The sequence below is a fragment of the Oxyura jamaicensis genome, chromosome 21 (assembly GCF_011077185.1).
Source record: "Oxyura jamaicensis isolate SHBP4307 breed ruddy duck chromosome 21, BPBGC_Ojam_1.0, whole genome shotgun sequence".
Taxonomy (NCBI): Eukaryota; Metazoa; Chordata; class Aves; order Anseriformes; family Anatidae; genus Oxyura; species Oxyura jamaicensis.
Window position 1 is genome coordinate 4,674,765 of NC_048913.1, and position 15,208 is coordinate 4,689,972.

At 39.0% G+C, this 15,208-nt stretch overlaps 1 protein-coding gene across 3 annotated transcripts in view; it reads left to right on the forward strand.

Moving 5' to 3' along the window:
• Positions 1–15,208, forward strand: part of UBE4B (ubiquitination factor E4B) — a 39,741-nt gene that overhangs the window by 22,832 nt on the left and 1,701 nt on the right. For all 3 annotated transcript variants that reach the window (XM_035344657.1, XM_035344658.1, XM_035344659.1), the window contains 16 exons: positions 710–766; positions 1,129–1,245; positions 1,331–1,429; positions 1,886–1,999; positions 2,953–3,151; positions 3,388–3,526; positions 5,789–5,888; positions 6,635–6,762; positions 7,138–7,236; positions 8,184–8,419; positions 9,118–9,244; positions 9,531–9,675; positions 10,752–10,886; positions 11,265–11,456; positions 14,387–14,561; positions 15,050–15,196. In XM_035344657.1, coding sequence (XP_035200548.1) covers positions 710–766; positions 1,129–1,245; positions 1,331–1,429; positions 1,886–1,999; positions 2,953–3,151; positions 3,388–3,526; positions 5,789–5,888; positions 6,635–6,762; positions 7,138–7,236; positions 8,184–8,419; positions 9,118–9,244; positions 9,531–9,675; positions 10,752–10,886; positions 11,265–11,456; positions 14,387–14,561; positions 15,050–15,196 — 2,209 coding nt within the window. The remainder of the gene's footprint in view (positions 1–709; positions 767–1,128; positions 1,246–1,330; positions 1,430–1,885; positions 2,000–2,952; positions 3,152–3,387; positions 3,527–5,788; positions 5,889–6,634; positions 6,763–7,137; positions 7,237–8,183; positions 8,420–9,117; positions 9,245–9,530; positions 9,676–10,751; positions 10,887–11,264; positions 11,457–14,386; positions 14,562–15,049; positions 15,197–15,208) is intronic.

Consider the following 15,208-nt stretch of genomic DNA (forward strand, 5'->3'; position numbering starts at 1 on the left):
TTGCAAACTGTTGTAAATTTGGCTGTCAGGTACAGTAAGGGCCATTTGAAAATGGTACTCCGTTTTGGTCATCTTTAGTGGGCACAGTTTGCATCAAAAAGAAGGAATATAGTTACTAGCTGCAGTGTAATTGAAGTATGAGAAAATACAATTCAGGAGAAGCAGGATACGTGAAAGCCTACAGTGTTTTTGTGTTTTCAGAATGGTCTGTTATAACTGCTTTCTTTTTTCTGTGCTGCAGTTGAAAGTGAGTTAGAGATCTGGGATAGGATTCTTTGTTTCTGGCTACTGTGTTCATCTGACATTTTTCCACTCTGACTCAAAAGACAAAGGCCTTGGTGTATGTATAGTACAATTGCTCTATTTATTATTGTTAATGACTTTTATGTGGCAGTTCAGGTGCCCAGCAAAGCTATTGTTATTTTCTGAACAAGCAAATAATTTGCACAGCTAATTTTTGAAATAAGTGCAATATTTTATTATCTGGTGAGATGTTAGCTTTTTTGAGACGGAAACTTTTTGGAACAGATGTAAGAACAAAAATGGGAGCAGGGTGTGCTCTAGCTTTTTTTTTGGTCCTCTTTCCCACTGATTAAGGGAAAAAGGTTTGGCTCTTTTTTCAGCAGTTTGCAATGTTTATCTTGTTATTTGCAGACAGGTTACCTAAGAATTGCACACACAAGTAATTTTTCTTGTATTTTCCTTATAGGCACTATGTGAACTTTGTGAAATCAAGTTTGGGAAAACACACCCCATGTGCAGTTTGGTAAGTGTATCCAGGCTGATTTTCAAGTTAAATGAATCATGTAACTTATTTTGTTAGCTGATTCAATCTCCATTTATAACCTTCCTTAGAACTCGAAAGAGGGACTAATGTAATGTCTCCTGCTAAATAATAGTTTACTTTTAAATTCATAAAGGGAGTCCTTTTCCCTGAGAACTTAGAAAAACTAGAATGAAGTTAAGCTGCTTAGATTTCTGAAATGCTGAGAATTCCCATTTACTGAACAGTATGACTGAATTTTGAAGAATCAAGGGTGTGTGGTAAAACACTGAATAGTGACAGTGCAGATAAAGGAGTTGACATGGCATCTTTATGGTCAACTTGCTCTTTCTCTGATTTTCTAGGTTGTCTCTTTACCTTTGTGGCTGCCTAAATCGTTAAGCACAGGTGCAGGAAGAGAACTGCAAAGACTTTCCTATCTTGGAGCCTTCTTCAGTCTCTCTGTCTTTGCTGAAGATGATGTAAGTGTTACAGAAGGAAGTTGACAGTACTGTGTTTTATTTTTAATGTGTTTAATATGTTTGCCAATGTTCATTCCACTTTCAGAACAAAGTAGTTGAAAAGTACTTCTCAGGGCCTGCCATCACGCTTGAAAACACCCGGGTTGTTAGCCAGTCCTTGCAACATTACCTGGAATTAGCAAGGGTAAGTGTCCTTGTGTGTAAACAACTGCAAAAATATTGTGGTTTTGGAGGGGAGAGTATTTACGTAGATGAATAATACAATATATAAAAAAATCTAGTTTCTGTGTTAACAAGGTATCTGTTAGGATATGGCTGAAGGGAATTAAGAAAAAAAAGCTGATGAGCACTACAGGCCTTTTTCTAAGGCTGTAAGCCAATTCAGAAAGTATTCGAACAGTTAGAATGAGTAAACAAACAAAAAAAACCCAACAACTTCTATATTAGTTCTATGTGCTTGTCTTCCATATACATCCTTTCTGTAAGTAATGTTGCATCCATACAATCCTGACAAATAAGATCATAGCAGTAGCTGTAGTGAGTGGAATTTGTAGAACATAAAAATATGGAGCAATAGATAGCAGGAATAAAATGTTGAAAAGTGTGTGCGACATGACACGATGTTTACTTGAAATTCCAGCAAGAACTGTTCAAGATTTTACACAGTATTTTACTGAATGGTGAAACTCGAGAAGCAGCTCTGAGTTACATGGCAGCTGTTGTCAATGCCAACATGAAGAAGGCACAAATGCAGGTAAATAAAGGAAAAGCTCTTCCTGTGACTTACAGATCTAGTACTCGATGCCTTGTGCAATGGTGGTTCTTGAATGGAATACAAAAGAATTTCGATTTTATACTAAAGCAGGCAAGAAGCTGCGTCATCAGTCATCACCTCTTTCAATGCATTTCCCATTTCTGAAATAATCCTGTTCTACGTACTTGATCAACTTGTGTTATTTCCTCCCTTGGGACTGACATGTTACTTCATTAACAAGGATTCTGCTTTATAACTTTCCCCTCACCCCCCAAAACAAACACATTCCAGTCTGAGGGTTTTCTTCCAGCTGGCTGTGTTTAAAAACCCTTTTTCCCCAGTTGGTAAGTTACTAAGCTTTGCTTGTGTGGTCCTGTAAAAAGTGTAATGCAGATATGAGCTGGTGTGGTTCCAGTGAAGGACCAGGGCATTTTTTTTGTCATAGTTTGATTAATGTATTGCACTTACTTCTTGTGCATGAATTCTGAACAATTGAAGTTTGAATCGTTGTCTTCAACTCCAATTTCAAAAGCAAACATTTGGATCCATCACTTCATTTCTTTGAAATTCCAATGAAGAATAGAAACTTTACGTTTAGGACAGAAGTTACAAATTGAAGCTCAGCAACTATTTGAAACATCTGTTGCTGACTACCTGTAGCAAACCATTTCTGAAAGAAACACTTTTAAACCCTTTTCATTTCTAATGTTTTCTACTACTTTTGTTTGTTTAATGTTACTGAGAATGCCTGTTTGAACATGAACCATAGAGAAAGAAAAAGACAATATATGTTAGTAAATGATCTTCCAGTTGTCAGGAAGGCCTTACAGATCCATGTTCTTACCCGCTTATCCCTTTTGTTGAGTTGATATACTTTGACTACTATTAAAGCATCAGAAAATATCCTTGGATTTCTAAACTTAGATTTTGAACTGTTTTCTCTTACTCTACAGACTGATGACCGTTTGGTATCTACAGATGGTTTTATGCTCAACTTCCTATGGGTACTGCAGCAACTAAGTACGAAGATAAAGCTGGAAACGGTTGATCCCATGTACATATTTCATCCCAGGTGTCGTATTGACCTCCCAACAGATGAGACAAGAGTGAAAGCAACAATGGAGGATGTTGCAGCCTGGATTGCTGAGCTTTGTGAGTGCTTTATTGAGTGTATTCTGAACATTAACTCTGCTTTGTTTTTGCTGTTGGAGGCACATGGAAGTGCTTGATTCTAGCAGATAGTTACCCTATTCCTAAATGTGTTTTTTTCTCTTGATTCTGGCCGCTCTTGATGTAAAGAAAGATGAGTTCAAGGTCTCACCCCTACATGAGGCACAGCCCATTTGTTAACTTCTTCACTGACACTGCTTTTTTGTTTGTTTTTCTAGACAGGGATCCGTCTCCATTTTCTGAGCCGAAATTTCCAACAGAATGTTTCTTCTTAACCCTGCATGCCCATCATCTCTCCATCCTGCCAAGCTGCCGTCGGTACATTCGTAGACTGCGGGCCATCAGGGAACTCAACAGGTTAGAACCTGTTAATTGTGTAGTATATCCCCTGCTGTTCTACCAATGTCTTTTTTTCGCCATGATGGCAAGTCTTACGAACTTAATGGAAATGGGAATAATCAGCAACAACTTTACTCAAAATTGTCAGATCATCTGTAACCATTTGTTAATCTGATGCTTCTGGCAGTTATGGATTTTGCTTACATTGAGGGACTGTGGCTTGCATCAGGAATGCAAGTAATAATGGGAGGGAGGATATTATTTACACAAGGCAGCTCAAATTGGTGAGAAGCCCATTCCATTTAAAAGCGGATTGGATTGATCTTCAGAGTATGTTAGATTCCATGACATTATTTAACACTATTTATTATAGCTTAATATGGTGTGTGGTTGATGGTGTGTGTCCTTTGGCGTAGCCATAGGATTGCATGTAAGTTTACATGTCTGATGAATAGAAGTCATGCAGATGACTTACAGTTTCAGAAACAGCACACCATTAACTGTGCTTGTGCTGTTTTGTGTTTCGCACAAGATACTTGCCTTGTTCCCTTCATTTCCAAGGTGGATTAACTAATTGTATTATCTGTAAAAAGGCTTCAACAGTAAACTCCTAGTATTACGGATGTACATGTCTTTCAGCATGTGGTTTACCACTTTAAAAATTATAAATAGAAGTTATGATGTTGACTTGAAGATACTGTTGTTTTCCATTTCTCTTGGAGTAAATCCAAATAGACTTTTATAGTTGCTAAACCTCGAAGAATACTCTGTTAAAATTAGAACAATTTTTTGTATCATCAGTATTTTCCATTGTTTATAATTGCACTCACTGCATTTTGGTAAATGTTCCTTGGCAGTAATACCATGAGTTCATTACAGGATTTTTGGACTGCATTCATAGTGATTTCATTTCTAGTTTTTAAAGCTCATGCAGGCCAAGAACTTGGGAAGCTGCAGAAAACAGAGCAGGAAGGGTCAGTATACTTGAAAGAAAAAAATATTTTCAAATAAACAGACTGAATTATTTGTAAATAAGCTACACATTTGGCTTGAAGAAGAAGTTATTTCTTTTCCTTATTTAGAGTTGTTGAAAACGAGTTGCCTACGCAGCAGTCTCCATGCAGTGCTACAGTGCATTGAAGAGCTCTTGGCTTTCACTGACTTCAATAGGAGCTTAGTGCTCAGCATTTTCCATAGGTTGCCTAGTTGCTTGCAAAACCAGACAACGTACTTAGATGTTGGTAATAAAGAAAGTAGACTGGATGTTTTCCTGCTGTAGGAAGAGGTTGATGTGGAAAGGAATTTGTGTTCAGAAAAGGGAGGAAAAGGGACTGTATTCACATAGTTCAGTATATTGAGTTTTGTTCTAATCAGCTGCCCTTCTAGAAAGAGTTAAGGTATAGGAGTAAGCAGGATTTGTCTATGTTAATAGTGTGTGTGTGCGTGTATAACATGCACTGAAGTTCTCTATATAGGGCAGAGTGACAAAGTAGGTAAGGGAAGGGCAGTAATATCAACCATCTTGATTTACTGGCCCTTAGTCTGGCAGGGAGACCACAGACTACTCATGTTTTATACTGTTCCTCTGCAAAACTTGTGTTTTATGGGGAGCGGAGGATGAGAAGGGCAGAACAAAGCTGCCAAGTCTTAACAGCAGTAGAGAATGGGAAGATGCCCAGGATGCAGACTTGCACCTGACATCAGAAAGGGAAAGTATTGTGTTTTTTTAACAAGTCCTGTTGTCAGCACACGTTTTTCTTCATTAGTTGATTGCTTTCCATTTTATTTTCAGATATTAGAAGGTGAGAGATATTTAAATATTCAGTTGTTAACAAGATCAGCCCTTCTGTGTGTCAGGTTTAATTTTAATGACGTCCTTTTAACGTTCCTTTAGAGTGACTGTGGACTGGACTATGAAAAAAAGAAAATTTGTATTTTAAATACGGTGACTAAAAGCAGTTTGCGAGGCAGGATAGATCCTTTTTGTGTTGTTTCAGCCCATTGTTCTTTTCAGTGTTCTGATTTGTCTAACGGGCAGGTATGTTGAAGCTAGTGTATATAGTCCATTTGAATGCACGCTGTGCAGATGTTACATCTGCATTTATAAAAGCAGTTTATTTTTCTTGTGATTATGGTGAATATCTTCTGCGAAGATAATTGTTATTTCCCCCCACTTTTTTCAGTCTTTCCTATTTATTTAGCAGTTATGTAGGTTAAATGCCTTGCAGATGGCAATACGTATCCCCTCTGTCATGATAACCAATTACTGCATGTTTTCAGGACTGTTGAAGATCTTAAAAACAATGAAAGTCAATGGAAGGATTCCCCTCTGGCTACTAGGCATCGAGAAATGCTAAAACGCTGCAAGACACAGCTTAAGGTCTGTAAGTGATTTGGATCACAACAAAATGCCTTTGTCAAACTGTCTGTATGTTTGTTTTGTCCCAGTGCTTAAATACAAATTCACAGTAATGATTCAAAAGCACCACTTTCAGGAAACTATGAACCACGTGAGCATGTTAAAGCTTATTTTGACTGTGCTAAGTGGTGGTCATGACACAATATCATGTGAATTGTGACTTTAAAATTTGAAGTAATGCCAAGATTAATTTAGCCAGTATTCCTGAGAAAGAAGAAAATACTGTTTTTGCTGGAGAGAGAACAGCAAAGGAATTGTGATTTGATCAGGGGTAGTTATGCGCAGCCCATGCCCAAGTGGGAGAGAGAACTCTCAAGCCCCTCATCTCATGTAGAATTCTTGGAAAGGTGAATACACTGGAGGTCCTCTTATGAAGATGTCTGTCCTCCTTAAGTCTTCCTCGTATAAGTTCATAAAAATTTCCTGAGTTGTATCAGCAACATGACTTTAATTGCACATTTTCCTAGTTCGGCACCTCTGTTACTTCTTTTTGTTCCCTTAGAGCTAGTAAAAGGGTCTGTCCATGCAACTGCCTGCATTTTGTGTTATGTTGAGGTTTAAGTGCCTCGTTTTAAGTGCATATTTTTAGAAGAGACCTCTGTACAATTGTCATAATTCACAATTACATTGATTCAGCTTTAGGTCTGGTCTTCCTTTCCTATTATGTTGTCTTTCCCTGGAATAGTTTTTGTTTGTATCTTCTGCAGAAACTGGTGAGGTGCAAGGCTTGTGCAGACGCTGGTTTGCTGGATGAGAACTTCCTCAGGAGATGTCTGAATTTCTATGGCATGGTTATTCAGCTGATGCTTCGCATTCTCGACCCTGCCTATCCCAAGTAAGTGCCAGGATTATCTGTGTAAATTGTTTCTAAGATATTTCTGATCATGGTAGACTGTTTACTGAGTTTAGCTGTTCTAGAGTTTTATTTTTTTTTACAGTATCTGCCTACGTTCCTCTGTAAAAGCTTCATTATTAATCTTTGTCAATGACAATACGTTCTTGTATGGAATATGTGTCTTATTTGTAGTAGGTGGGAAGCAACCCTCAGGTGGGGTTAGTAGATCTGAAGCACTGGTGTAGATTTTTGAAAAGTTAATGTTAGATATTCTGTAAAGTGTTCCCATAGGTGAATTCTGTAACAGAACCCAAGACACTCCCTACTTAACCCTGATATTTCATTGTTCTCTTTGTTGCATCTTTCATTCTACAGCATAAAGCTGCCTTTAACTCCTGAAGTTCCGAAAGTATTTGCAGCATTGCCTGAGTTTTACGTGGAAGATGTTGCTGAATTTTTATTTTTTATTGTACAGTAAGTAGAAGTGATTTCTGAATAAAATTTATACTGCTCTTTACCCCTGTAACAGGTGGTGTGCACGCAAATTCAGGGTGTGAAGGTAGTTTGCTAGTTATTCTGCAGTTACTGGAGTTATGTAGTTTGGAGCTTGAGACCTTTTAATTTCATGTTAGGGTTAATCATCACTAGAAGAACATTTTAAAGAAGTCATGGCTTATGAAGTATAAAATCCTCTCTATTATAGATTTGATGGGATGGAATTTATTTGTATAGTTTTAGCAGTTAGGACAGGTGTGAATGCTGTTTGGGTGTAATTCTGAACATCTGAAGTTGGTTACTTTTTTCCAGAAAACATGCCTTCAAATTCAGACTTTGCTGTTGTGTACGAGGAGCAGATTAATGGCTGCTTTTCCTTTTCTGAGGTGCTGTTATACCAAATTTGCTATGAAGCGCTACTATGATAAGCAACAAGAGAATATGACACTGTTTCAGAAGAGAATGTTTGGAATCAGGCCAAAATTCAGCTGCCGGTGAACAGCTGGCAAGACATCTTGGAAGAGGAATCTCTTCTGTAGAGATAGCCAGAAACGACAGTAAAATGACTTCAGTTTCTCCTATTGCTAATGAGACCATGAAATCATAGAATGAGCTGGGTTTGAAGGAACCTTAAATATCACCTAGTTCCACCCACGTTTGGGATGTCACCTGCCGGGCCAGGTTGCCCAGGGCCCCATCCTGCCTGACCTTGAACACCTCCCAGGATGGGGCTTCCACAGCTTTTCTGGGCAACTTGGTCCAGTGCCTCACCGCCCTCTGAGTAAAAAAAATTCCTCCTGTTTTAGGAAGTTCAGAGATCTATGAGATCAGAGATATCTGAACTCACTTGATATATGTGGCAAATCCTTTGTTTGTAATACAGGGTTGAGATTTTTCACTCTATTTTCCTCATCCTTTCCTTTCAGATATGCTCCTCAGGTGCTTTATGAGCCCTGTACTCAGGACATAGTCATGTTCCTTGTTGTGATGCTGTGCAACCAGAACTACATCCGAAATCCTTATTTAGTAGCCAAGCTGGTGGAGGTGATGTTCATGACAAATCCAGCTGTTCAGCCCCGGACCCAGAAATTCTTTGAAATGATTGAGAATCATCCTCTCTCCACTAAATTGTTGGTCCCCTCCTTGATGAAGTTTTACACAGGTAAGCGCTTCTTCTATAGTTCTGTGACTGTACAGAAAGCAATGAGTATTATAGGACAAAAGTCTGTGTTGGCTGTTGTGACCTTAAAAAAAAAACACAAGAACCCTCAGTATAGATCTTGGAAAGACAAGGCTTTGCTGCTCAGGAATCAGGTGAAACTAGCATTAGGGGGAACCTCGAGAATTCTAGTCCTTCCACAGGTGCTGTGCGCTGACAGCGCTAAAACTGCAGCTTGATGAGAGTATTGCTTGTGTCATGCAGAGATTCCAAACCTGAAGGCTTTGTAAGGGAGCATTAGGATTTAAAACTTCCTGACAGTGGTTTTGAGAGTCCTGTAAATTTATGTGCTTCTCAGTGTCCTTGCACTCATGGAACTATTTTTGCTGTAATGTTTCCAGTGCTTTTTTAGCATTGAAATTTAGGCATGTAGGACAAAGTAGAATTGAATACAGCAGAAAGTGTGTTTTCTGAGGCTTTTCTTCAGGAATGAGGTTGGTTCTGGATTAGATAATGGACAGTGCTCCTTTCAGTAGGGATTATGATGGAGATTTCTGAATGGGAATTGAATTTAATCTCTTAAAGCTTGGTGCTTCAAGGTCATCACATGGGAGACAGTAGGAAATGATTATTATTAGATGTAGGGAATCCTGGTGGGAAAGAGTTTTGATTTCAGTGCTGGGATCTGATTTCTTTTTCAGATGTTGAACATACTGGAGCAACTAGTGAGTTCTACGACAAGTTTACAATCCGCTACCACATCAGCACCATTTTCAAAAGCCTCTGGCAGAATATAGCTCACCATGGTACATTTATGGAAGAGTTCAAGTGAGTAAGAAATTGTGTACGATGCTGCTTACTTTCATGCAATCTGCTGAGGAGGCCATTACCATTGGGAATGGGTGATGCTGCTTTCCATTGCGTTTTAAATGACAGCCCCTTCCAGTAGAACTGGAGTGTTTCTAAAGCTGAGCTCTGGACATCACAATCAACTTGGCTTGGGGAATGGGGTCATTGTTCAGAATATACAGTGCAGCAGGTGTGTTGCTGGGGTTGCAGTCTGCTCTGCACACCCATCTACTCTGCAGTGATAACTGTGTTTCAATGTTTTCAGCTCTGGGAAGCAGTTTGTTCGCTACATCAACATGCTGATAAATGACACAACTTTCTTGCTGGATGAGAGTCTGGAGTCCCTAAAACGTATCCATGAAGTGCAAGAGGAGATGAAGAATAAAGAACAATGGGACCTGCTGCCCAGGGTGAACAGAGCTGTTTTTCAAAGTGCCCTTTACTTATTTTTAATTTTTCAATACAAGACCATTTTTATTTTTTTTTAATAAGGGGCAGCACCAAAGAGCTGCTCATGAGAAGCAGTTCTCAATGCTTTTTCTTGCTGCCAGTATGGCTGTGGTCACTCTGGATGACATTCTGCAAAAAATCATCCTTCTGCATAGCTATGTTGTGGCTGGCCGAGTGTGTGACGTGGAAATAATAAAAAGTTTTAAATTGCTGTGCACTTAAAATACTAAATGGAGAAACTAAGACTTGAACCTTCTTGAAGGAGGTTTTGGAAGATGCTCGCCAGTTGAATTGACTTCAAGGAAATAACGCTTTTATTTTGTTAATGCATTGATCCTGTGTAGATTTGGTATAGACAATTAGAGTACTGAACCTCAGATAGTAGCCTGATTTAACAATAATTGTGTGTTAACCCACCAATGTCAGGTATTTCTATTTTAAGGTTATCAATTTTAAAAAGTCTGAAAAGAAAAGTTATAAAGATCTTGTTTGTTAAATCTTGTGTTATTAATTCTGGTTTGCTCTTCTGAAGCCTTTGTTCCTGTTTATGCCTGCTAGCAAGGCAAAGCCATTACTGTGGTGACAAAATGATCTGGTTTGTAACCTACAGAGTATTCCAGTGTAACGTGTTTATTATGGTGGTACATAAATTAGGAAAAGCCTCTCTTGACTCTCAGATTCCAGGCTGATTTTGAAGTATTGGCATTTGGATGGAAAGAAAACATAACACAGTGTTGTAGTTGTGAGGAGCAGTTTCAGGATGTAAGCAGACTCACTAAACTTGGAGTCTTGTGATACCATTTGTATTCACTTCTGGTGTTGCAGAATTCTGGAAAATTAGTGTAGACTTCTGTTTAGTAATAGGTAGTAAAAGTAAGCTGCGTCTTCAGTTAAAAATGCATTGTGGATTTGAATTGCAGTCTGTTCTTTTGCCTTCCTAGATCATGTTAGCTTTGTGGCTGTTCAGGTTTTTTGGTGATAAGGAAGGAAATTCTGTGGATGTAACCTTTTTAACCACTCAATATTTATTTTCTAGGATCAGCAGCAGGCTCGGCAGTCACAACTTGCTCAGGATGAGCGTGTCTCTCGTTCATATCTCGCCCTGGCAACAGAAACTGTAGATATGTTCCATATCCTTACCAAGCAGGTTCAAAAGCCTTTTCTCAGACCTGTAAGTACTGCTCAGAGTTAACTTAGTTCCTAGTTTATCTTAATATCTCTGCTATTGGATAATGTTCTGGAAATGTTTGGTGGTCCTCTGTCTCCCTTTACCTCACCTTTCTCCAACTGCATTGAAATCTAATTGCTCTCGAGGTTATTTGGTGTTAAGAGCATTACTTGAGTCTCTGAGATGTTGTGATCCTTCTAGACAGAAGCTGTGTGCATTGCTTTTTTTATGGAAAGCATACATAAAGAAAAGATACTTCCTGCAAGCCGACTAAATAATTGTATTGGTTAATAATTTCTGATCTTGTTGTATGCAAATCTCATGATAATCTACTTTATCTCTGCCTTCATTCTGTGATGTGTTTTACTTTTGGTCTTGCAGGAACTTGGACCACGATTGGCTGCTATGTTGAACTTTAACTTGCAGCAACTATGTGGCCCAAAGTGCCGTGACCTAAAAGTCGAAAACCCTGAGAAATACGGGTTCGAACCAAAGAAGCTGTTGGACCAACTGACTGATATTTATCTACAGCTAGATTGTGCTCGTTTTGCTAAAGCAATTGCTGATGATCAGGTGAGCTCCCAAAAGATAAGGGGGAAGAGTGAGTGTTGTGGACAAACAGGACTTTGCAGGATTCTCTAGAAGAGTTTCATTTTATTTGTATGCTGTCATCTAGTTTCTGTCATATGTGTTTGCAATTTATTTTCTTTCAGCAAATCATCTCTGTTCGTATTCTCTATGGTCTTTGTAGATAGGTATGTTTGCCAAGCGTTTTGTCCCTTGGAGACAGTTAAACTTCCATAGCACCTCACATACCCAGGAAACTTTCTGAGCATTAGTTGTTTATTAGCTACTGCCTCACTGTAATGTAGTGGAAGTACCTTGTCCTGATTTTGCAAGAGAGAAAAATGAAGCATGCAAGGAGTTCTGACTCCCCCTTCCCTTTCCTCATCAAGAAATACAAAATAAGCAGAGCTGAGACTAAGAGCCTCTTTTAACAATCCAAAAATGATTCTCTAGGCTGTTTCCAAATTGTATTCACTTTACTGAATGTCTGTGTAGTAAACTGACAAAACTGAGCATAAAAGGGACATTTAAGACACCTTTGTACTGCCAGTGTGCTTTCTCAATGGTAGTCTTTAGACCAGAATGTTAACAGGATTTTAATTCTTGAGATAGATAAGCCATTGCTCACCTCTGTGTTCTTGTAAAGATGATATGTTAGTTAAACTACTGAACTGCTTCTGTCCATGCCTATGTTTTATAACACAAACTTTTCAAAATCCAGAGGAACAAACAGCATTATCCATGGCTACTTGAAATTCTAGTGGAAGCAGTTTTACAATACGTAACGCTGTATTTGCATGTCTGGTGAAGCAGAGATAGCAGAGGTGATTCACGATCTTTTTTCTGTAATAATTTCTGTCAGTAACACTCCTGAGACAGACTGTGAGTGTGTGTGTGTAATGAGCATGCAGGGTATTTTTCATGCTGCTCGGTATATATGAGAGTGAGAATGTTGTCCATCATTCATTCATCAATGCTAGCTACAGCAAAATGCACAGCAATGACGTAGGGATTAAAAAGAAAGAAGCCTGCTGGTGTGGGAACTGGAATAAAGCTTAAATAACAAAGTGCCTCTTCATAAAAACTGGGGGGGGTGACTAATAGCTTGGAAACTGTCAGTGACAGGAAAGAAGCAGTAAGAAAATGCCCAACTGGTTAACTGCTACTGGTATTTAAAAATAAAAAAAGGTGCTTGATCATGGCAGCATCTCTTAAAAGCATTTTGATACATGCCCCATTTCAAATCCTAGCACGTATTAGCAGGAATTTGGAAACATTTACAAAGCCCTGGACATGTTGCCATAGTTCTGCTCTCTGTGGACTAGTAAGGAGTTTGGGTGGGCACCGTGTGTCCTACGTAGCGAATGGTATTTCATGGAGTGAGATAGTATACGTGAGGGAATTGGGACTGTGTTGAATATTTTGAATTTCCCAAAGAAAATAGAAACCTGTGAGACCCACTGTGTTATGTTCTGTGACTTAACTCAGCCTTGCACTGTGTAAATAATTTTTATTAAAAGAACATTGTCTAGACTACTAAAAGGCTGATACCAAAACATAGCATTGCCAAGTGAAAAGCAAATGCTGTCTTCAGAAGATAAGCAGCTTTCAAAAGTTCTTGCCTAATGCTTTATTTACAAGAAAGCAACGATTGTTTAAGTTGAAGCTATAGGATGTGCAGTCAGTCCCTGTATGTTGTACCAGGTAGGTGTACGGTGGGAGCAGCAGGCTGCTGTCCTGCAGCGTGCTGCATGTTGCATCAGCTGGCAAGCGGGCATAAGTACTTCAAGAAGTTGCCTTACTAGTTTGGCAGATGGGTTGGTTTAGGTGTTAGGAGGAGGTTATCACCTATTTCCGGTATTGCATTGCACACTAGCAAGCTGCATGGTATCTGTTAGCTTGCAACTCATCATTTTTGTTGTAAAGCACATTTCAGCAGTCACTAATACCATGGATGGGCTGGACAGTCTTGTACTTCCAGCCATTGTTTTCAATAGATTTTAAGTCATGGCTTGACTCAATTTTTCAAAGTGTGTGTACAGAAATCAATGATAACGAGTGAGTCAGCTGTGCTTTTACCAGGATTTGTCACTTGGTTCCTACCACGTGGGAGAACACCAACCACATTGAGAGGCTTGGGTACGCTGCTTCTACTTTGTATGGCAGGTGGCTGCAGCGTCTGTTTTTTGTGTTTTTGTTTTGGAGAGGTTAATAAATTGTACTCCAAACACTGGAGTTCCACAGAAAACTGCTTCTTCCTTTGAAGTAATCTGTCCAACACATCATCTTGAGGGAACAGTAGTGGACTTGCTAGTTGAACTTTCATGGCAAAGTGATCGTGACATAATCCCCGTAGTACTCCCTGATGTTAAATACTGAAAGCTGGTGCATCAGTCTTATTCTATTATGGTATTCTCTTACAGCCAGGAGGAACTGGGATGTTAATGATCCTGAAGATCCACAAGAAGTGCTTAGAGGGTATTTCTGCTGGTGTAGACAGCAGTTTCCTTGCTGCCTTCACATACGGTTGGAGAGCTAGGGTTCAAAAAAACCTTTTACGCTATATTTTCTGCCAAGACGTGTGAGAAAAAAGAATACAGACAGGAGTGACAAGACATGTTTTATCTAAGGAACAGTTCTAATGATTATAGTCAGCCTCTCTGCCTCAACCATTTTGATTAGTTGGTATTTTCTTTTTTTTTTTGTCCTGAATAGTTCTCCAGTAGTGATGACTCTTACAAAAGCATAATTATACCCCCAAAGTTGACGTTTTTGTGCTAGATAAAGTGTTATGTACATACTTCTCCGTCTGACGTAATGTTGAGGTTTCATTGATCCCTTCTTCTGAAGTTTTAAAAAAGCATTAAAAGGTTTTTAGAATTTTTATGGTGTATTAGGATACTACAGCTCAGCAAAGTTTTATGCTTTGCTTGTAGAGGTCCTACAGCAAAGAGCTCTTTGAGGAGGTCATATCAAAGATGAGAAAGGCTGGAATCAAGTCAACCATAGCAATAGAAAAATTCAAACTGCTGGCAGAGAAAGTGGAGGAAATTGTTGCCAAGAATGCCCGTGCAGAAATTGATTACAGCGATGCTCCGGATGAATTCAGAGGCAAGTTGGTTTTTCTAAATACTGAATTGTTAGGCCAAGAGGGACTTGTTTTGTTATTTTGCTTCTAATTATGAATATATATTAGTAGAAACTATGTGTTGTTTATGGAGCCTCACATCCTTCTCCATTTCAATTAAATGACTAAGTACATGAAAAGAGCCAAAGGGTGTTTTTGTTTGTTTTCCCCTGGGATTGCACCGTCCAGTCCTAGCCTTGTCTTTATTACATGCACTTTAAAACAGGAAGGAAAAAAATACAGATATGGTGAAAATAACTAATGCTTAGCCTTTATACTGTTTTTCCTTTTCTGAACTGGGGCCGTATCTGTTGCTCATTTAAATGTGCTGCTACTTTCATCTGTTTTCTGGACCTTCAGCAATATTCCTGACTGGGTACTCTGATTCTCAGTTCTGTGCAGTAGGCTTGTGTGCAGGTTCAAGTTTTATTTAATGTTTTCAATTTGATGATTGAGATAATTGTGTCCTCAGATCCACTCATGGACACTCTAATGACTGATCCTGTGAGGTTGCCATCTGGAACCATTATGGACAGGTCAATCATCCTGAGGCATCTGTTGAACTCCTCCACCGATCCTTTCAATCGTCAGACACTGACAGAAAATATGCTGGAACCAGGTAGCCCGGCTT